At 43.5% G+C, this 22,549-nt stretch overlaps 1 protein-coding gene across 9 annotated transcripts in view; it reads right to left on the reverse strand.

Annotated features, from left to right (window-relative positions):
* brca2 (BRCA2 DNA repair associated) overlaps positions 1 to 22,549 on the reverse strand; it is a 34,398-nt gene continuing 11,849 nt past the window's right edge. For 4 of the 9 annotated variants that reach the window (XM_071359351.1, XM_071359350.1, XM_071359349.1 and 1 more), the window contains 23 exons: positions 22,490 to 22,518; positions 22,297 to 22,408; positions 22,147 to 22,208; positions 21,818 to 21,908; positions 20,933 to 21,706; positions 17,200 to 20,811; positions 14,568 to 14,666; positions 14,386 to 14,455; positions 13,676 to 14,196; positions 13,219 to 13,397; positions 11,137 to 11,321; positions 10,603 to 10,773; positions 10,021 to 10,149; positions 9,530 to 9,788; positions 7,238 to 7,393; positions 6,800 to 6,944; positions 6,244 to 6,395; positions 5,568 to 5,772; positions 5,175 to 5,344; positions 3,778 to 3,916; positions 2,533 to 2,807; positions 2,204 to 2,335; positions 1 to 799 (listed from right to left, as the gene is read on the reverse strand). In XM_071359351.1, the coding sequence (XP_071215452.1) occupies positions 422 to 799; positions 2,204 to 2,335; positions 2,533 to 2,807; positions 3,778 to 3,916; positions 5,175 to 5,344; positions 5,568 to 5,772; positions 6,244 to 6,395; positions 6,800 to 6,944; positions 7,238 to 7,393; positions 9,530 to 9,788; positions 10,021 to 10,149; positions 10,603 to 10,773; positions 11,137 to 11,321; positions 13,219 to 13,397; positions 13,676 to 14,196; positions 14,386 to 14,455; positions 14,568 to 14,666; positions 17,200 to 20,811; positions 20,933 to 21,706; positions 21,818 to 21,908; positions 22,147 to 22,208; positions 22,297 to 22,408; positions 22,490 to 22,518 (8,045 nt within the window). In that variant the 3' untranslated portion in view covers positions 1 to 421. The remainder of the gene's footprint in view (positions 800 to 2,203; positions 2,336 to 2,532; positions 2,808 to 3,777; positions 3,917 to 5,174; positions 5,345 to 5,567; positions 5,773 to 6,243; positions 6,396 to 6,799; positions 6,945 to 7,237; positions 7,394 to 9,529; positions 9,789 to 10,020; positions 10,150 to 10,602; positions 10,774 to 11,136; positions 11,322 to 13,218; positions 13,398 to 13,675; positions 14,197 to 14,385; positions 14,456 to 14,567; positions 14,667 to 17,199; positions 20,812 to 20,932; positions 21,707 to 21,817; positions 21,909 to 22,146; positions 22,209 to 22,296; positions 22,409 to 22,489; positions 22,519 to 22,549) is intronic. The other 5 variants (XM_071359353.1, XM_071359352.1, XM_071359356.1 and 2 more) reach the window with 5 other exon arrangements.

Here is a 22,549-nt window from a genome sequence, read left to right on the forward strand (position 1 = left end):
TTACCAATACATTAGAACATTTATTGTGAACATGCAGATGTGAGCGACAAGAGGTCATAAACACAAGGACAACATTTTTTGTATTTTTTCATTTATATTATACAGTTCGTGACAGTTCTTCTAATGCCATTTCACTAAACTATTTCAGGAGTTCTCCAAGACAACCCCTTTTCTGTCTGATGCATTTTGTTGGCATCAATACTTTTGCCCAAAAAGGCAAGATGGACCAAATCCTAACTTGATTCAGCCTGATGTTACAAACAACTCCATATGATAATTTTCCAACATTTTGCTAGTGTTAACATTCACCTGGCACCAATCATGTCATGGTTAGCCTCTCTAAAATCCCCCCCCCCCCAGCTTAAAAAAGAACCTACATCTTTCCAGATGGATTCCCAATAACAATCCAATACATTCTCTGTCACGTGTCTATCCCTATGCCATCGTGTAGGGCCTGAGTGTCAATCATGACCAGCTCTTCATCCTCCACCCACTCATCCTCTTGGGGCAGGTGGACATGCTGTGGAGTGGGGGCCAGAGGTGTCTTTAGGATCCGGTGGGTCTCGGTCCTGCGAGGTGTGTTGAAGGTCTTGTTGACGGACGGCGAGGGTAAGGTCATGGTGCCCAAGGGGCAGAGTGGAGGGGGAGAGGGGACACGACATAGGTACTCCAGGCACCTCTTTCTTTTCAGGCTCTTGGGGTCTTTGTTGTCCCCCCCGGAGGAGCAGGCGGGTGGGGGGACGACCCTGTTCAGGGGGGTGAAGGGGCCAACGCTTCGAACTGACTGCTGGGGTGTCATCTGGAAGACAACGCACACTAAAAGTTCGTACAGAGAGTGGCAAGTCAAATTCAAGGACTTAAGTACTTTTTCAAGCACTAATATTTATTTTCAAGGACCATCAATTTGTAATAGTTAGTACTATGCAATTGTTTCTAGTTGCCGCCAGATGGCAGTAGATCGCCACAACCTCATGGGAAAATATTAGAACGATTCATCACTACCTTACAAGTTCTACTCAATAATACGTTGCTTCACTACATATACATGAGTGTTAAGTCGGTACTGATGATTATGGGAGATGCCTACTGATGAACACACATTTCCTATTTGCATTACTTCCGAGAGGCGCAGCGGTCTTAGACACTGCATCTCGGTGCAAGAGACGTCACTACAGACCATGGTTCAATTCCAGGCTGTATCACAACCGGCCGTGATTGGGAGTCCCATAGGGCGGCGCACAATTGGCCCAGAGTCGTCCGTGTTTGGCCGGGCTAGGCAGTCATTGTAAAATAGAATTGGTTATTAACTGACTTGCCTAGTTAAATAAAAAGCTAAAAAAAAAATTGGGAATCTCCTGCTTAATAGCTATGAAAAAGCATCTAGCTTCCGAGTGGCAGCTTTAGTGTCGCCGGGCGGGTGGGATGTGTGAGGAAAACGGCATGTGAACAGCCACCAGAACCCTCTTGATATATGAATGAGGCGATTGGCAAAAAATGCTCAGGAGGTTGTTTTAGAGAAAGTCACAGTTTGTCTTTTTCCCCCCTTCATGTGACTCTTCAGGGCCGATTCACCCATGCTCGCAAAACAAAAATATAAGAAGCAACATGTAAAGTGTTGGTCCCATGTTTCATGAGCTGAAATGAAAGATCCCAGACATTTTCCATACCCATAAAAAGGCAGGATTGAATCTACCCAGCATTTTAGCTATCGATGTGACATTTGGCGGCACCTAATCAGTCAGTTCTGTACCTTCCTGGCTGAGTGGCAGTGTGGGTAGAATGAGCGAGCTCGCCTGGCAACCACAGCACGAAACACGAGGAATAATACTCGGCAGTCTGCCCGGAAGTTAATTCGCAAGACCAATACATTTTTCATAAAAAAACATTTGTCTGTTCTCTCATTTTAATTCAAGCACTTTTCAATTACCAACTTGTGAAAATGTCTAATTTTCAAAGTATTCCATTTCAGAGTGCCAAATTCCAGTACTTTAAGCACCTCAAGCACCTTCCGCGAACCCTGACACACATTATTTGTTAATTTAATGTACAATGTGTAGATGTGACTTGATGTGTAGTGGTGAATAACATTGATAGACTTGTGTTGTGTACATAGGAATGTACATGTTTTTTTAATTTTATAAATCAACTGTCATTCCAGCTTGACCAGAATAGTTGTCTGATTGGGAAACCAACAAAAACTCACAGTAGTCCTGGCATCTGGTTTGGCATCTGCTTTCCAGCCTGGAGTCCATGGCAGCGGAAGACGACACTGGGCAGACCCCTGGACTAAGTTAGATAACCTCTCCTCTGCAGTCCTGAAGAAGTGTTCCTGGCCCTGCTCAAACCACACATAATAAATTCAAACATCAGTTTGTTGCAAATATCCTCAAATCAGTGGCAATGAGGAAGACAAATTTTGACCTCACAGGAATAACGTGTCCAATTTCCCTGTATAACAGCTTTTCTGTCTATCACACTCCAGTTTTGATTGTGACGTTTCGAAACCTTCAAATGCCCTCAATCCCTAGCTACCTGGACAAGGGTTCTGAGTTGAGTGGCAGCCTCCTGTAGATGTGGCTCCTTGGGGTTGGTGGAAAACGAGACCAGTTCTCCAGCGTATAGGCCAGGGATGGCGCTGCGGATAGGGGTGGGGGAGGAGGGATGGGCTCTGAGCTGAAGGTTACTGAGAGCCACCAGAGCCAGAGGCTTGACCACCTCCTCCAAGCCCTGCTGGACCAGACTGCTGCAGCAGCGCACCTTGACAAAGTCCAGCCAGCCATCCACTAGATACACCACTGGAGAGTGACCTGCAGGCACAGCATGTCAACAGAGTTGGTCAAATCCATCTGTTCACGCTGGTTCTTGATATACCATTGCCATATAGGTTGTTGGTTATGTATTTGCTCCAGACCTGTGTTCAAATACTATTTATTTAAATTACCTTAAAATACATTTTGAAGTAAGTATTTAGACAAAGTATCTTTGAAAATACAAGTAGTTGAACATTGGAATGTATTTGGGAAAAACACATGTGGAAAGTATTGGCATGTATTTACAACTAATTATAGTTGAACATTAAAAAAATGCTCACACAAAAGTACGTAAATGCCCAGTGCAGTCAAAAATGTGATTTTCCTGTGTTTTACATATATTTCCATACTACGAGGTTGGAATAATAATAATAAATGACTATGCCTTTTTAGAATAAGAGCGGTTTGGAAAGACCGCCTGAAATTTTAGCCTGTCTTGGTGGGACGGAGTTTTGGCCGGACTGCTGACATCACCAGGCATTAAATTAGTTAATAGACCAATAAGAAAGAGTTCCAAACATCTCTGCCAATAACAGCTAGTTTTCAGTTTTCCCCTCCCCACTCAGACCACTCCCAGACAGTGCTGGCAAAATTCTTGCTTGAGAAATTGCTTTTTGCTGAAAAGCAATCACATTACAAGGTACTTAACTGTTACACACATATAAATACATACACACACATATATATATAAGCTGCATTTGGATCTTTAAATATGCATGTATTTAAATCCAGGTCTGATTTGTCCTATTGTTATTTTTTGTCTGCCTGTCACTTTATAAGCCCTTTGGGGGATGAATAAAATCCATTGAACTGAATAACCCAGTTGAGAACTGAACTCTTTACAGACCAAACAGGGTCCTGTCCATCAGGCACCAAAAATAAGAAAACGGACTTAAACAGGGAGGGACATTTAGAGACGCTAATTTGTCACAAAACATTTCAGTTGTGTGCCCTGATGAACACCCACCTTGTCGGTCTGTGATGGAGATGACGTAGCCTACCAGATCCACCTCTCCACAGAGCGGCTTTAAGTCCCGGTTCAGGAGAACGCGAAAGCCAACCGCCTCTCGGGCTTGGAAACGCTCAGACAACCACCCTGCAGAAGCCTGGGTGATGGAGAAAATGACACGAGACAACCAATTCCAAATCAATCCCTAAAACACTTGCCACTAGGCACTTGTGAGGATTAAATCAGTGTAACACAGTGTCTTCAGAAAGTATTCACACCCCTTGACTTATTCCACATTTTGTTGTGTTAGACAGAATTCAAAATTCTTCAAAAAGACTTCTACAATGTGTTTTGACTTAAATTTATGGCAGTGGAACTGCTTTTATGAGCAAATAATGATATAACCATATTGTATTTATGCATGAAAATCTGTAGTCAATTCGATTTAAACCTAGCTACTGGTCAACAATGAACACATTTTGCACAATCCATGTGTGGAACACTCTTAGAGACTTAATTCCACCTAGGAACAACAAAATGTGGAAAAAGTAAAGGGTTGTTTATACTTAACGGACAGTTTATTACACTTACCGGACAGTTTATTACATACACCCCCCCCCGTTCACGGCAGTGAGTCACGTGGCCGTGGCTTCCTATATAAAGCAGGCGGACAGGCATCAAGGCATTCAGTTACTGTTCGATTGAACGTTAGAAAAGGGCGCCCTCCTAGGCTTTTCACGCACGACTGTCTCGGGTTTACCGATAATGGTGCAACGAAAAGAAGGGAAAAAAAGTCAGTGGCAGTCCTGTGGGCAAAAACAGCTCGATGATGAGAGGTCGAAGGAGAATGGCAAGAATCGTGCAAGTTAACAGGCGGGCCCCAAACAGACAGACAACAGTGTAATACAACCACGGTGCGCAGAACGGCATCTCGGAACACACAACTCGTCGATCCTTGTCACGGATGGGCTATTGCAGAAGATTAACACACTGGGTTCCACTCCTATCAGCTAAAAACACGAAGAGGCTCCAGTGGAAACACGATCACCAACACTGGACAATTGAGGTGTGGAAAAACGTTGCCTGGTCTGACGAATCCCAGTTCCTGTTGCATCATAGTAACAGCAGAGTCAGGATTTGGCGTAAGCAGCACGAGTCCATGGACCCATCCTGCCTGGTACAGGCTGGTGGTTTACTGGTGTGGGGAATGTTTTCCTGGCAGGAATCCATGCCACAAAGAATTCAGGCTGTTCTGGAGGCCCGACCCAATACTAGATGGGTGTACCTTATAAAATGGCCGGTGAGTGTATACACAAGTGCCTAGGGTATAGTTTAGGGTTGATTTGAGATTGGGAAAGATCATTTTAGAATTTACATTCGTATTCACACACTATGTCGTTTAAGTTCAGTGTTACCTGTAAATTCTGGAACTGGGTTTTCTTGGTGGCGGTGAGCTGAATGGAGGTGTTACCGGCTCGTTTCTTGCCCTCCGACGTGGATAGTTTGTAGGCCTTGTATCGACAGCCCTCCTTCAGCAAGGACTGCAGATCCATGGAGGGGCGCCAGATATTCAACAGGTACACTGCTGGAAGGAGGGTGTTGGTTGGGTGAGGAACCAAGAATTAAACAAAGACGAACGCTGGTCTACTACCCCTTCGGAGTCTGGGGTTAAATCCCTGTGTTGACCTTCTAACTTTCTCTTTTCCCATATCTGTATCCCTTTTACTTTCTCCTTGGTCTGAATAAAGTTTGGGAAAAAAGGCTCCACTACATCCCTGATTGTGCTATATACAAAGATCCATTCACACCATTGCTGCCCGGCTTGGCCCTGGAGTCAGCGACGCTGAGCTTCCAGATGGGGGTCACGTCTCGGTTGTGACAGCTCCCGCCCTCGCCCTCCTGGGTGCTTTCCAGAGCCTGGCGGAACCGCTCCTGCAGTGCCGCTTGCCTCCTCTCACCGACACAACGCCTATAGCTGTTCAACGCCTCCCGTTGCTGCTCACTCAGACGGCCCTAGCACAAAACAATATGAAAGTCAGTAGGTCTACTTAGGGCTCAACTTCTTTTAATTCACAATTTATATTTTTAACTGTACACTTGGCATTTTTCCCGGTATAAAAATGATGTTTTGCTCAACTGTTATGACGATATATTGACACAAAATCAAACACCAGAATCATGGATGGTTGTCTGTCATCATTAGGGTTTTTTTACACTTGTTTTGGACATCCATCTAATCAAATCAGTTTGATCAACATTGGTGGGATTGAAATAAAGCATCATAAAAGTGGCTATACATAACTGATTTAGTCAGTCATGTATCCTTAACCATAACTAAGACTCCTTCCTAGCAAGGGTTATGCCCCAAATGGCACCCTATTGTATATTTAGTGCACCACTTTTGATCAGGTCCCATTAGGCTTATGCTTTATTTAAACCCACCAATGTTGATCAAATGGATTTGGACACTGTGATTATGGTCACCTCCAGATAAACTGGGTCATTCTCCACCGCGTCGTACAGCTCCTCCCCGTCCAGCAGTGTCTCAATGTCACGACCACGCAGGGTCCGTCTCCGGCCTCTGGGTTTACCGCAAACTGTTGGGTCATGTTCAGTAGGCGGAAAAGGTTTTGTAACTGAGTAAAATGGGGAGGCGGGACCTGAACTTACACAGATGTACATCGCAAAATGTTTTGCTACAGTGTGCTCTGCTGAAAATGACTCTGGAAGATTAGTATTAGTAGGAAGTAGTAGTAGTTGATGTTATTGGTAGCAGTCAGACTAAATTCTATAAGAATTTGCAATACATAATACATGCAGGAACATGAAAATAATTTGTATTTGAGATATAGGAACCTGAACAAGTCTATGGACTAAATCAAACTAGAAAATTGAACTGGTAATATGATTGACAGATCTTATCTAACCTCAACAATCCCTGTCAGTAATAGGGGCACCTTATTCCTTATGGACCCTGATCAAAAGTAGTGCACTGTATAGGGAATAGGTTGCCATTTGAGATGGAACCAGGATTTCCTACCGTCCTCCTTCTCAAACTGGGCCTGGATCTTGGCGAACAGGATCTCCATGGCTTTGTGTTTGGCGTCTCCGTGACGCCGCGCCTCCCTCTCCTCTGCACGGCCTGCGCGGAACGCAAACCCTCCGTCCGACTTCTTCTCCATCCACTGGAGGGACACACACACACACAACCTCTCTGAATAAACCTCTCAGGGCCAGGAGTGTTACATGGGCCTAAGTTATACATATGTAACACGCCCTCTCCGAGTACACTCACAGCTAGGGGTCCAGAGTTTCTCTTTGTTCAGGTTACGTGATCTGGGAAAAATTCCTGGCCCTAGCAATGCCTTCTTAGGGGATTCATTAAGTGGATGATGTGTGCCTAGCTCTGGTTCATGTCGTTAGTGCATGTTCCTCCACTAAATGGTAAACGCAAACTAACGTGTACACTGAAACACACCTGGGTAGGGTAGCTCCTCAGCACCACAATGTCCACACAGCCCACGGGGCCTCCGTTGCTGTAGAGGGAGGAGAGGGGGAGGAGGAACGGACTAGGGTTGCTGTAGAACCCTAGCCTGGTGTACCAACGCGCCACTCTGGTGCCATTGGCCCCAATCTGAAACCACATACATCAGGGTCGTGTTCATTAGGCACAAAACAGAAGAAATAAGTCCAAAATGGAGTGTAATGCGGAGGTACCACCGGAACTTAACCAATAAGAAACACTTCCAATCAGTTAAATTCCTTCTCTTACAGCTTCCCCCTGTAGCCTATCAACTGCTTTCGTCCCCGGAGCTAGGTAAAAGCAATTGCATTCAAAATCGCTGCTGAAACAAAACTAAAATGTTTCGCTTTAGGTTATGCCCAATCCCAAATGAATCCAAAAGGAGTGTGTAAGGGACAATACTGTTAATGGAAATACAGGCTGAGGGTGGGTACAACCCAACTTGTTGCTATACCATTGGGGTCCCTAGAGTGCATACGCCGACAGCAGTGGCAAAATGTTTTGTTACAGTATGCCCTAGAGCTCTGCTACTCGAACCGAGCCCGACATTATACGTCGGTTTAGGGCCACGTAGGGATATCACTAAATTCATCCCTAACATTTTGAAGCGGACACATTTGCTCGTGCTCTGCTGTGCAGTACAGTCTTATCTGACTAAGATCATGACATGGTGTCAGAAGTGCTTTAACCTCATCAAATACAGTATAAAACAGGACAGATTATTTCACAGAAAAGAATAACGGTCCTTGAGTTGTCAGATTTTAGAGTGACGAAAAGTAGCTAACAGCTAACTGCTCTCTCATGTCTCGTCATTGAGCAGAGCAGCCCCAGTGGAGCCGTTGCTATGGATACTCAGAGCATCCATGAGCAGAGCGAGCTGTGTGCAGAGAGCGAGTGACAGAGAGGAACAGCTAATGGATTTACTAACGGAGGAATTTATTTTTGATTTTGGGCAAGGCCGGGCCTTAAATTTGGCAGAAGCAATCGGGCATGGGTAGGGCTTAAAAATCATGCCTGTGCAGGACTCGTGTGCCCGACTGAAAATGACCCGGGAAGATCCGTACTATTAGTAGTGGTCCCGTGTGGCTCAGTTGGTAGAGCATGGCGCTTGCAACGCCAGGGTTGTGGGTTCATTCCCCACGGGGGGACCAGGATGAATATGTATGAACTTTCCAATTTGTAAGTCGCTCTGGATAAGAGCGTCTGCTAAATGACTTAAATGTAAATGTAGTAGTAGTGGCACTAGCTGTTATTGGTAGTTAGGGATGTGACAGTTCTGGAATTTTGGATGAATTATTTGTCGGTCACAGTTAATAATTGCTCTTTGAACAATTTTATATATATATATATATTTTTTTTTAAATCAACAAAGCCTGGTTTACACACATTTTCTCCTGGCTGCATGTGCTGCTGCAGGGCGAGGTGCGTTGCCTAGGCAACCGAAGACTCGCTTGCTACAACACCTTGCTAAAACAAGGCGCAACAAAGATTTATCACGTTCCATAATCGTCGGTTACACGATTAGACAATTACCGTGCCAGCCCTACTGGTAGCAGAGTCAGACTGAATTCTAAAGTAATTTACAGTACATTTACATGCAGTTGAAATATATCATTCTGCTGCGCCACCAGAGTCTGGGTTCGCGCCCAGGCTCTGTCGCAGCCGGCCGCGACCGGGAGGTCCGTGGGGCGACGCACAATTGGCTTAGCGTCGTCCGGGCTAGGGAGGGTTTGGCCGGTAGGGATATCCTTGTCTCATCGCGCTCCAGCGACTCCTGTGGCGGGCCGGGCGCAGTGCGCGCTAACCGAGGGGGGCGGGTGCACGGTGTTTCCTCCGACACATTGGTGCGGCTGGCTTCCGGGTTGGAGGCGCGCTGTGTTAAGAAGCAGTGCGGATTGGTTGGGTTGTGCTTCGGAGGACGCATGACTTTCGACCTTCGTCTCTCCCGAGCCCGTACGGGAGTTGTAGCGATGAGACAAGATAGTAATTACTAGCGATTGGATACCACGAAAATTGGGGAGAAAAGGGGATAAAAATAAATAAAAAAAATTAAAAAATAAAAGAAATATATCATTCTGAATACTGAGTGTCTTCTAAGCCCATATCGGCTATATTGTCTTCTTACATTTGAGTTCATTGGGGGGCGCAATGGAAAACAGCGTTTCTAATTTGACAAGTACAAGTAGTTCCTCCCAGTTAGTCTCTTTTCTTCTGGTTGGTGCCTAATGAACACAACCCAGTTCTTACCTTCAGCATGAGGGAGTCGGGAGCCTCTAGTGGGGAGCAGGCATCCTGAGATCCCACCAGCTCGGCCCCGTGGACCAGCACCTTCCCCCCAATCGCCAGGCGGCCCCGGTGGAGCATGGCGGTCAGTGGGACGTCCAGCTGGGCCTTGATGGCGTACCAGCCATCCGTCAGCCAGATCAAGCCTACTGGGGACGACGTCGCTTTAGACCCTGCGGCGCTCCCGGGTGGTGTTTTGGTCTTGGTCTCACTCCAGCTCTGCCTGTGTGATACACATAGGGTTCTCTTTCAGTCGGCTTACTAAATGCAACACACTCATGGGGAAGCAAGCTCCATACCGGTTTGTTGCATTTCCTTCTCGACCTCCATAGAACCGAGGTTATAAACAATAATAACATAAGAATTTCGACAGAACTATATATGACATGAAGTCAATAGAATTATTTTGGCAAACTGCACATTGAACAAAGTCATTTATTGTTCTACTGTTTCACCTTGTTGAGTTATGGCCTTTGGTGACAACACCACATACACAAAGCACCATGGTCTTGACTGCCGTGTCGTCTCTCTCCATGATCTTCCTTAGAGCGGACCTCTTGCTGTTGTCCACCTCCAAGTCGTACCTGACACAAACACACACATTCAATAGCCTTGCTACTTGCTGCTGTGGTTCAGCTCCACATTGTATGTGGCACACACAAATACGTGTTACATTTAGTTCGCACAATACATTTGTTTTGTCTGCAGTTTATGTATGCAAGTCTCTCTTCAACCTCACTGCACTGTACACATTGTTATGGGTTCGCCATATAAAAACAGAAATTGAAACATCCTGGTCACATAAAAGGCTGAATAGGCATGGATATTACACAAAACACATACACAACCTTTATCCAAAATCATTTAATGTGCTTACGCAGTATGAGGTTACTTGCTGGTAGCTCTGGTCCAGGGCGTGAGTGCGCGTTCCTCTACTATCGTCCTGTATTGATGTGCGCACATTGATACGGGTCGTTAGTGAAGGAAAGTGCACCCAACAACCTGCACCAGAGCTACCTTTTTGGTTGCTGCCGTACCTGTATTTCAGTTGTAGGAGCACCTGTTCTGGTGTGAGACAGAGGCTGCCCATCACTGCTGGGAATGCCCTCTCCATGCAGGCCTGTTTCCACACCACCCAGCGGTAGTTGTTGAACACCCAGGCCTCACTGATCAGCTTGGGGTCCACGCCAGGGCTGTCACACAACGCTCTGAAGTAGAGGGGGAGCTTATGTTCAGTTTAATTCATTATTTTAAAATGTATACATTTTCATCAAGTTTCCCATCAAAGTATTGCGATGTAGTGTTAACTGCAGCATCAGTGATGTGACCTATAAACCAAATATTTATTCAAGTTGATTAACTAGTTATTTAAATACACATTTATTTCATTTGTTTCTCAAACGTATTTCGATATAGTGGTAGATGGAGCATCAGTATACCTGTTATACATACATACATTCATCCAAATGAATAATAAATATGTTCAAGGGAATACATGGCAAAGTTGAAAATTAACAACTTCATCAGTTGGAACGAATGCTATGTGTCCCAAACAATCAATAAAACAGTACCTGTGGAACTCATGTTTCCCTGCGGTTCCATCGTTGCGAGGGATGAGCCAACCCCCGTCGGCCAGCTGAATGCACCCCTCTACAAACGCCTCGCGTCTGAAGAAGTGTCGGCAGACAAAGCGGAACGCCTCGGCACTCTCACTGCTGATATCCAAAACATGCCGGTGCACTCCGTAGCCATACAGCTGAGTAATATCCACAATGAGGATTAGACATCAGTCATTACCCTCCAAAAAACACACTTAACAAGTTCAACAGACAAGCCCCCAGCTCCCCACCATTGTTCATATTCTAAATCAGACTTCAAAAGCCCTGTTCCACCTCAACCAATCCAGTGTGTTTATCGGTCTGTTTTTACAGTATCAGTCTGTGTGTGTGTGTCTTCCAACACCTGTTTGTCAGTCTGTTTCAGTATGTTTGTATGTGTAGGTTACAGTATCTGTTTGTGTGTGTTACAGTATACAGTGGCAAGAAAAAGTATGTAAACCCTTTGGAACTACCTGGACCTCTGCATAAATTGGTCATAAAATTTCATCTGATCATCTAAGTCACAACAATAGACAAACACAGTCTGCTTAAACATATAACACAAACAATTATACCTGTTTATGTCTTTATTGAACACAATGTGTAAAACATTCACAGTGCTGGGTGGGAAAAGTATGTGAACCCTTGGATTTAATAACTGGTTAACCCTCCTTTGGCAGCAATAACCTAACAAACGTTTTCTGTAGTTGCGGATCAGACCTGCACAACAGTCAGGAGGAATTTTGGACCATTCCTCTTTACAAAACTGTTTCAGTTCAGCAATATTCTTGGGATGTCTGGTGTGAACTGCTCGAGGTCATGCCACAGCATCTCAATCGGGTTGAGGTCAGGACTGACTGGGCCACTCCAGAAGGTGTATTTTCTTCTGTTGAAGCCATTCTGTTGTTGATTTACTGCTGTGTTTTGGGTCGTTGTCCTGTTGCGTTAACCAACATCTGTTGAGCTTCAACTGGAGGACAGATAGCCTAACATTCTCCTGCAAAATGTCTTGATCAACGGAAAAATGAATTCCCAAGTTTATGATAGCAAGCTGTCCAGGCCCTGAGGCAGCAAAGCAGCTCCAAACCATGATGCTCCCTCCACCATACTTTACAGTTGGGATGAGATTGATGTTGGTGTGCGGTACCTTTTTTTCTCCACATAGTGTTGTGTGTTCCTTCCAAACAAACTCAAATGTAGTTTCATCTGTCCAAAGAATATTTTGCCAGTAGCGCTGTGGAACATAAAGATGCTCTTTTGCAAACTTCAGACATAGCAATGTTTTTTTTTTGGACAGCAGTGGCTTCTTCCGTGGTGTCCTCCCATGAACACCATTCTTGTTTAGTGTTTTACATATCGTAAACTCGTCAACAGAGATGTTAGCATGTTCCAGAGATTTCTGTAAGTCTTTAGCTGACACTTCTTAACCTCATTGAGCATTCTGCGCTGTGCTCTTGCAGTCATCTTTGCAGGACTGCCACTCCTAGGGAGAGTAGCAACAGTGCTGAACTTTCTCCATGTATAGACAATTCGTCTTACCATGGACTGATGAACATCAAGGCTTTTAGAGATACTTTTGTAACCCTTTCCAGCTTTATGCAAGTCCACAATTCTTAATCTTGGGTCTTCTGAGATCTCTTTTGTCGAGGCATGGTTCACATCAGATAATGCTTCCTGTGAATAGCAAACTAAAATGTTTTGAGTGTTTTTTTATAGGGCAGGGCAGCTCTAACCAACATCTCCAATCTCATCTCATTGATTGGACTCCAGGTTAGCGGACTCCTGACTCCAATTAGCTTTTGGAGAAGTCATTAGCCTAGGGGGGTTCACATACTTTCCCCAACCTACACTGTGAATGTTTAAATGATGTATTCAATATAGACAAGAAACAAATACAATAATTTATGTGTTATTATAAGCAGACTGTTTGTCTGTTGTTGTGACTTAGATGAAGATCAGATGAAATTTTATGACCAATTTATGCAGAGGTCCAGATCATTCCAAAGGGTTCACACACAGTGTCAAGAAAAAGTATGTTTGTGTTAGTTACAGTACCTGTTTGTGTGTGTGTTGTACCGGGTGCCGACCTCCAACAGCCTCCCTGAGGGTCAGCCTGGCCACCCCAGATGTCTTGGCCAGGTACAGGCTGCCAGGGAGAGGTCTAATGGTCTGCCGCTTCTTCTTCTTGATTCTCATGTCCTGCATGTCTCGGGCCAGCTGCAAGCACTCTGCATCTGTACACACACACACAATACTTTTTCACATTAAGTCGACTCCTGATAAGTGCACATCGGTTAAAATGTATCAGTCCCGATTCAAATGCCTTCTTGTTAATTACTTTCGGATAAAATGCATGTTCTGATTCAGTACACGCATTTAGTCCCAAGCCAGTGAATTGATCAGCATAATCTCTTTCACGTGTTGTCACACCATGTTGAAACAAATAATATTGTCTACAATATCCCAAAGATGACATTGGTTAAAAAGGTCAAACAAATTATTATATTTGTACCATAAACAACGTCTAGAAGGGTACCGTCAGGGGCTAGCTGACCTGCAATAGACTCCTCTGCAGTGGCATCCTCTCCTCCTAGGGTGACAGGAAGGCAATGGCCACCATCATCGCCTAGGTCCGTTTTGTCAATATTTTGTGGGTCCTGTTCCTTAATGGACTCCTTTGCGTTATCACTACCAGTGTCAGTGATGGGGTTGTACTCAGGAAGTGGAACAGATGTGGTCTTGGAAGGCATTTCAGAGATGAAGGGAGAATGATTATCTTCTGAAGGCTTAAAGGAACCCTCCCTGGTTACGCGGTTGTCTTTTCGAAACGGGGAAACAAACACACCAGGTGCTCTAGTCTTGTCCTGAAGACCACTGCTCCTCTGTGGCTCAAGCTTGACATTCCTCCGGAATGGGGGGACAAATACAGCTGTCTTGGAGCTAACTGGTTTACGGTCTTCGGCGGTTGGATCTGACGTTGTCTTCTGTGGCTCGGTCTTATTCAGCCTTGTGTCTACACATCTCTGGTTAGCGCTGGAAAGACAAACATAGGTGATGAGAATCTATGACACACAGATTTCATGCTAGGTGAATGAATGAATGCATTTTATTTGATAAATAATTTCAAAATAGATATGTTGTTTGAACTATGTGAAAACAACAAACACACACAGGTACTGTACTCTAGTTCAGAAATACCTTTGTTTTAAATTGATTACCTACCGATATGGCCTGGTGACATTAGGTTGAAGAGCCACATTATATTTGAAGACTCTCCTGTCTTTAAATATACCTGAAACAATCAAATGATGCATTGATGAACCATCATGTCAATGTTCGATTTCATTGTACTGGGAATTTTGTGACTAGATAATTCGTTACTTAGAAAAGGTCAACTGTCTTACCATCTGAACTGCTTTTAGCTGGAGTGAGTTCTGACCGTCTACTACAATCCACAGTTCTGTCGAATTTGGTCAAGAGTCTTCTTTTCAGAGGAGGCTGGTCTATTGAATATAATATCACATAAAAGGACAATGTTGTAAATCATTTTCTTCATAACGATATTAGATTGGTAAACACACAACCCTGTAACTTTCATATGCAAGTAAAAAGTTGTGTCTAACATTACTCCTCCCAATCACAATATCTGATCACATTTTTGTTATTTTAGATCTGATAGATACAGTGTACACACACACACACAGTCCCAGTTAAAAGTTTGGACACACCTACACATGCAAGGGTTTTTGTTTATTTTTACTATTTTCTACATTGTAGAATAATAGATGACATCAAAACTATGAAATAACAAATATGGAATCATGTAGTAAAAAAAGTGTTAAACAAATCCAAATATATTTTGGATTCTTCAAAGTAATCACCCTTTGCCTTGATAGCTTTGCACTCTTAGCATTCTCTCAAACAGCTTCACGAGGTAGTCACATGGAATGCATTTCAATTAACAGGTGTGCCTTGATAAAAGTACATTTGTGGAATTTTTTTCTGAATGCGTTTGAGCCAATCAGTTGTGTCGTAGACGAATCAGAATTAGTTAGGTAACATAGATAAATAAGATGTTTTATTTACTTTCATAATATGCAGAATATCAGAAAGGGAGAAGGGCTCCACTATGTCTGTACGCTAGTCACTCCCTTTTCCCATTAGGTGGAGTATGGCAGTGTCTGGAATCATTGTATTACCCCTCTGATGTGTTGATGAATCTTGAGATAGTATATGACCTAGAGATTCACTCCCCTTAGTGAGCTTCTCCAGGGTGGGGAGAAGAGGGGGTGTATTTGAGATGGGGGTATCTAGAATTGACAATTGATATATGCCATTGGATGAGGTAATGTTTTGGTCCTAAGTGGTCCCAAGAACGAGATTAGAATCTCGTCTAAAGAAACTGAACGATAATTTATAGCTAATGCTATCTGGATGGGATACTCCTCTTTCAAGTAAAAGGTTCTTTGTAATGTTCCTAAGATCTGTTATTCGTCATGTAAGTTGAGAGGGGTGTATCTTTTCTATAAAAGAAACTAAGAATTGTTTTGTAAGGACTCATTTATAGACACTCATTTATAGAGAATTCATTTATACACTGAATTGATCTGAGAGTCAAATGGGCTATGGTGAAGCTCATATAATTAAAGATGGAGTTTAAAATATAACTCTGACTTGTGTGGTTTGTAAACTCAACTCATATAGTAGTATAGGAAATTACCACAACAGTTGTGACCTACTTGGTAAAAGACCAAGTCCATATTATGGCAAGAACAGCTCAAATAAGCAAACAGAAACGACAGTCCATCATTACTTTAAGACATGAAGGTCAGTCTATACGGAAAATTTCAAGAACTTTGAAAGTGCAAACCGCTATGATGAAACTGGCTCTCATGAGGACCGCCACAGGAATGGAAGACCCAGAGTTACCTCTGCTGCACAGGATAAGTTCATTAGAGTTACCAGCCTCAGAAATTTCAGCCCAAATAAATGCTTCACAGAGTTTAAGTAACAGACACAACATCAACTGTTCAGAGGAGACTGCGTGGATCAGGCCTTCATGGTCGAATCGCTGCAAAGAAACCACTACTAAAGGACACCAATAATAAGGAGAGACTTGCTTGGGCCAAGAAACACGAGCAATAGACATTAGACCAGTGGAAATCTGTCCTTTGGTCAGATGAGTCTAAATTTGAGATGTTTGGTTCCAATCACCGTGTCTTTGTGAGACGCAAAGTAGGTGAACGGATGATCTCCGCACTTGTGGTTCCTACCGTGAAGCATGGAGGTGGTGGTGTGATGGTGTTTTGCTGGTGACACTGTCTGTGATTTATTTAGAATTCAAGGAACACGTAATAAGCATGGCTACCACAGCATTCTGCAGCGATACACCATCCCATCTGGTTTGCACTTAGTGGGACTATCATTTGTTTTTCAACAGGACAATGACCCAACACAACCCCAGGCTGTGTAAGGGCTATTTGACCAAGAAGGAGAGTGATGGAATGCTGCATCAGATGACCTGGTCTCCACAATCACCCAATTTCAACCCAATTGAGATGGTTTGGGATGAGTTGGACCGCAGAGTGAAGGAAAAGAAGCTAACAAGAGCTCAGCATGTGGGAACTCTTTCAAGAGTGTTGGAAAAGCATTCCAGGTGAAGCTGGTTGTGAGAATGACAAGAGTGTGCAAAGATGTCATCAAGGCAAGGGGTGGCTACTGTCGGGTTCACCTTGGGATCATGATAGGGGCTGTACCAAATGTTTGATCTATTATAATAATTTATCAGAACCCACAGTCTTTTCTAATCTCTGCCACTTATAAAGAAACTGTCTGAGAAATGTGTAACTGAGACAGAACTCTGCAGGGGAGTTTAAGAGATAAGACACTAGTCAGACATTCCACTATAAATCAATGTGGGGAGTGGACATTTACTGCTGAGCTTATAGATAACACTAAAACACTTGTTTATATAGCTGTGTTGGCATGGTTTTGGTCTCATGAGTAGAAGGTAATGACTGGTACTGTATATCTTACCTGTCATCCCTAAATCCTCTGCCGACCTTTTCACAATTCCACTTCTCATCTCAAAACCCCTCTTGCAGGACATGGGGTTAGCTTGGATTGGTGTTCCAGGACAATGATCGGTCAAGTCTTCGTCCTCTAAAAGAGCCTTGGTACAATCCATGGCCTCCTGGGCAAAGTACCTCCTCTGAGTCACAGAGCAGCCACTGAATCCAAGGGATTCAAAATGTAACAAGGAAGACTCCGCTTGACATTCCACAGATGAAGACTGACATGCCATTCCAACAATGGTCTGGATCACTTCGCGGTCCTCCAGTCGGACTGCTTTGACCGGCACACGCTGAACATTAATATGGGGAGTAGGGACCTTCAGTGGCCTATTTGCTTCAGATCTTTTGTGAGGGTCAGTATCACTGGCAAGGGTATCATCACATGCTTCTTGAAGTGCCTTCTCTGAAATAAACACCCCTTTCCCACTGGCTGTGCTACCATGAGAGATTTCATGCGTTTCCTTTGTTGGAATCTTTTCCAGATGCACTTTGTGGCCATTCTCAGGTTGTGGATTTTCAATTACATCACATTCGTTCAGAATAGACTTTGCTTTCTGGAGTGCTCCATCGGACATATGCACAGTCCTGCCACCGGCAGTGCTGAAATCACAGCTCTTTTCATCACCGTTGAGGTCAGAAGAATTTGATTTGTTCCCTGCTCCTTTTTTGACACCTGTACCATCTTCAGTGAGTAACGAAAATCTACCATCTGAAAACCAAGCCTCCTCAATGGCATTTGAGTCTGTGCAGTTATCAAGGTTTTCATTCAGAATGCTCTTCGCCTTCAAAATACCCTTTTCAGATACATGCACATTCTTTCCACCAGCTGTCATGAAGGCACAATAGCTTTTCCCTGGATTGTTCATCAGACCATCCGCCGACTTTACGTCTATATTCCCTTGCTTTGCTTCAGCACTGATTAAGCTGTCCATATTGGAATCGCAGTTGTTGAAAACAGCCTTTGCTTGATTATGGACCTTAGGTGATACGGTAACTTCTGAGACAGTTGCAGTCTTAAATCCACTGTGCTTCTGTGTTGGATTCTGAATGGTATGAAGATCTACTGTGATTTTTTTCTTTGGTTTAGAAAGTTCCTCTCCATCTACATGACATTCACTCAAAAGAGCCTGTGCTTTCAACAGTGCCCCTTCGGACACAGACACTCTTTTACCACTGGCAGTACTGAACCCACATCCATTTTTCAAAGGATCTTTGGCATGGGTTTGAGAATTCTCTGGTTCGAGCATTTTGCTCTTTGCCCCTAGAACATCATGTGACGTGCCACCATCAAATGGAGTTTCTGCTGTAAAAGGGATCTTTGCTGATATGGAGGCTGCTTTACTACTGAGTTTCTTAAAATCACAGTCACTTTTCTGCGGAATATTCTGACTTGGTATCTTTGCATTCAAGCTGAGGATTTTCCCTGGCTTAGAATTTTCCAATTCATCACAGTCATTCAGGAGAGTCCTTGCCTTCAGTAGAGATTTTGCAGAAACATCAACTCTCTTCCCTCGAGCAGTGCTGAAGCCACAATTGTTTCTCTCAAAATTATTACTGCCAGTCTCTGATACAACACTTGTTTTGCTCAGCTTTTCTGATGCACAACCTGCACCTTCCATAGCGTCACAGTCTTTGAAGACTGCATTTGCTTTTTGAAGGGCCTTTGCCGAGATGGTCACTCCTTTACCACTGGCTGTCTGGAATCCACCATCCCCATGTTTGTGAGAATGTGTAAAGTCCACTTTAATCTTGTCAATGTATTCATCACGTGGTTCCTTCAGATCTACTTTCTTTTCAGGGCCATGAAAATGTGTCACATTTGAATCAACATTTGTATCAACTTCGCCTCTATATTGAACAGGTGACGTTTCAACTTGTTCCGGATTCTTTACTGCACACTTGGGTGCACAGTTTTTTTCCTCAAAATCTGCAAACAAGGCCCTTGCTTTGCTCAGACACTTCTCTGAAACTATCATAGCATTTCCGCCAGCAGTTTTAAAACCCACACCCAACTTGGGGAGATCTTTGCTTTCACACTCCATTCCACTGGTGTTCGTATCCATATCGAGTAGATGGTTCTTGTTTGTGGTTTTTGTCAACAAACCAAAGGAACCCTCAGCTATGTTTTCAGAGCTATAACTGGGAATGTAAAGTACTCTTCTGTGGATAACATGTTCTTTGGGTTTCTCTGTTGAATTGCTGGATGCCCCACTAGATTTAATTTTGGTGGTTGTTACTTGGCAAATTTCCTTGCAATGAGAAATAGTTGTATTTTTGTCAGGGGTGGCCATCTTCACAGATTGCTTCTCAACATCAGAGTTGAAACTGTCATTGAAATCTATGCCAGTGAGAAAGTCGGGACCCAATTCTTTCTCAGATTGACGAGGGGGGCTACCATCTGGTACATAGAAGTTCAGCTTTGCTGGTTTAAACTGTGTGAACTCAAATTGGCTGTCTGCAGCTTCTAAGAGACTGCACAATTCTGAAACATCAGCTCTCTGTGAGGCTGTCAACGGACCTTGGCTATCAACAGACCTCTGGTGTGTATAGAGTAGAGGTGGTAAATGAGATCCATCAACAAGCTCCAATCCACATGACATGTTACCTTCCTCAGGAAGGCTTATCTCAGGAATATTGACTGCAGGTATTTCATCCTCAATCTCCTTAAACAGATCCTTGTCTTTCTCCAGATTTGCTGAAAAAAAATGTATCTTCTTATTGGAGGCCATTTTGAAACCAGACCCAGGGTGTGAGGAAACCGAAACATTGACGCTCCGAGGGGTCTGAACATGAACTTGACCATTCAATTTTACGCTGGTTTGCTTTGACCTTTTGGCAATGTTGAGTGGACTAATGAACTTCACTTCTGTGGACAGTTGGCTTCCTGTCACACATGACAACACAGCTTTCACTTCACTGGCAGCAGTAACAACATCAGTCATATTTTCCTCAGTTAAGTCATCCAATGATGCTTTTGCTTTCTTTATTGCTTCTGGAGGCAAAGAGATAATCCAGTTGTTACCCGTTTCAAACCCTCTAGATGACTGATTTCCATAACTTTTTTCAGAGCTAGGGTGAACATGGGATGATTCTGTTTGTGTGACATCAGAAAGGGTGGAGGGGGGGAAGCCGCTATCACACAATGTACTCTTCATTCTAGACGTGTTTGCAGAGTTGCTAAACTGAGAACCAGAAATATGCATTTCATCACTGATGCCAGAGTTAAGATGTTCAGGTTTCTGGCCCCATTCTAGTTTATTCAACTGTTTTCTGTTCCTTAGTCTCATTGCTAAGAGACAAGCTGATGCAGAGAAGCCATTTTTAATAGCATCTGCTCTTTTGCTGCATGGTTGACTGTAGTCAACTACTTGGCTAAAATCTTGCGCAAATACCCTGCAAAGCTGTGACATATCAAGATCAGGGTCTTTGGTCGGTGCTTGTGAAACAATATTTTCTTCAGTTGCACTTTTCTGCTGAACTAGCGGCTTTTTCCCATCCAAGGCAGTTTTGTTAAGATGATTAAACTCCGCTTCATTTGGTATGGTTTCACTTTGTTTTATGTTCTGATTTTCACCTAACATGATGGAAGAGAATAAAAGCATATGCATCAATATATATCAGTGAAATCATTTCATTGAATGAAAGAAATCAGTAATATAATTGGAATGAGATTAAAAACGACATTACAATCTTACCTCTGGGAGCAGTTCCAGGTGATGCAGGTAACATCTGAGTAACATATTTTTCTTGCACTGACAGAAGTGGATTTTTGACACAGTAAACAAATGTCCTTGTTTTCCTGGGAAAGGTGTGTTGCAGAGCGCTTTCGACTACAGACCCTGTCAATTGAGATCCCTCTGGCTGGCTGGTGTATGGTAATGTTCTTCTGGAAAGGGCAGACTCCACCTGGACAGTCTGCTTAGAGAAACCGCCATCCGGCTGCTGGCTCCCAGTGAAGTCACGGAATGTTTCACTTATGCCATCTTGTGGAATTATGTGATTAGTAGAGGAAGACCCCTCATGGTGAAATGAATCCATATCATAGCCTGAAATATCAGGTACATTTATTGGAGTCCACTGAGAAGTCGCCAAATCCCCAGACTTCATGTCAGTCCTGGACTCAAGAGGCTCAGAGGTTTCCCTAGTGTGTTGGTATTCTCCTGCTCTCTCACTGGATACTTTGTCATGTTCCATTGTAGAAGTAGGTACGTGTTCCTTAGTTGCGCCACTTTGCTTCCTTTTGATTCTCTCTTTGGTCTTCACCCTTTGTAAAGCCAAACTTCTGTTGCTGAAGAATATGGAGAGGACATCCTCAGCTCCATCTAGGACACCGGCCACAGTGCTGCGGATTTCTCCGTCCTCAATAGCGTCTGGTAAAGTCTGTTTCCAATGGCTGCCACTGTCACCAGGTAGCGTGTCTTGAAAGCCAGGGGAGATGTCAATCACACCAGGCAAGTGGGAATCCGGTCCTGTTGGTATACCAGAGAAATAATCAGTACTTGTATCTGTTACACAGTGTTAATGTGCAGAGTCACTTCTACAATATTTACTACTGTAGTTACCATTCAACAAATACTCACCATTGTGTTGACAGAGAGGTCTATCATTCTGTTCTGGTGACAGCATTGTGCTTCCAGACTCCATGGCCGAGGGGAAAAGCTTTCGCACAAACTATATGAGGGAAGACAAATCCTTCTCTACAAGTCTGATACACAAATGCCTTGAGCATGGGTTGAGTATCCAAGTGTAATCAAGGGGACACCAATGTACTGGAGCAATATTGTACTATTTATCTAATTTAGTTTAGAAAATTATAGCAAGTCAATAGCATTCGACATCCTTAGAAGAAGACAAGTCTGTTTATGCTTAACCTGCCATGAGTTTTTCTAGAATTGTATGGAATACTCACCATAACCTGCTCTTCGGTAGCAATTCTTACTGGGCACATAGTCCTATGCTCCTCACTTTTAGCTGCAAGGGTGAGGACATGCCATTTTAGACAACCAATATAAAACTCCCATTATGATAAAACCCCAAATTCATACAGTATCATACTTACTCAAAATGATGGTGGGCGACATGACAGGTGTATTGAGAGAACTGGTCCAGGACATATCAGGGTCTAACTGTGCACCAAGACTTTCAGATATACGTTTGGCAGAGTGTGCCTGCTGAAATAAAAAGTGTGTAATGGAACTTTTAAAACACGAGTTTGGTTTTAAAAAGATCTCGCCAAGAACAGCTGCACCTACCATAGAGGGTTTCGGTGTGTCAAGCAGCCCTGTAAAAAGAAAGTTGTGCATATTTTAAAT

The sequence above is a fragment of the Salvelinus alpinus genome, chromosome 22 (assembly GCF_045679555.1).
Source record: "Salvelinus alpinus chromosome 22, SLU_Salpinus.1, whole genome shotgun sequence".
Classification (NCBI taxonomy): domain Eukaryota; kingdom Metazoa; phylum Chordata; class Actinopteri; order Salmoniformes; family Salmonidae; genus Salvelinus; species Salvelinus alpinus.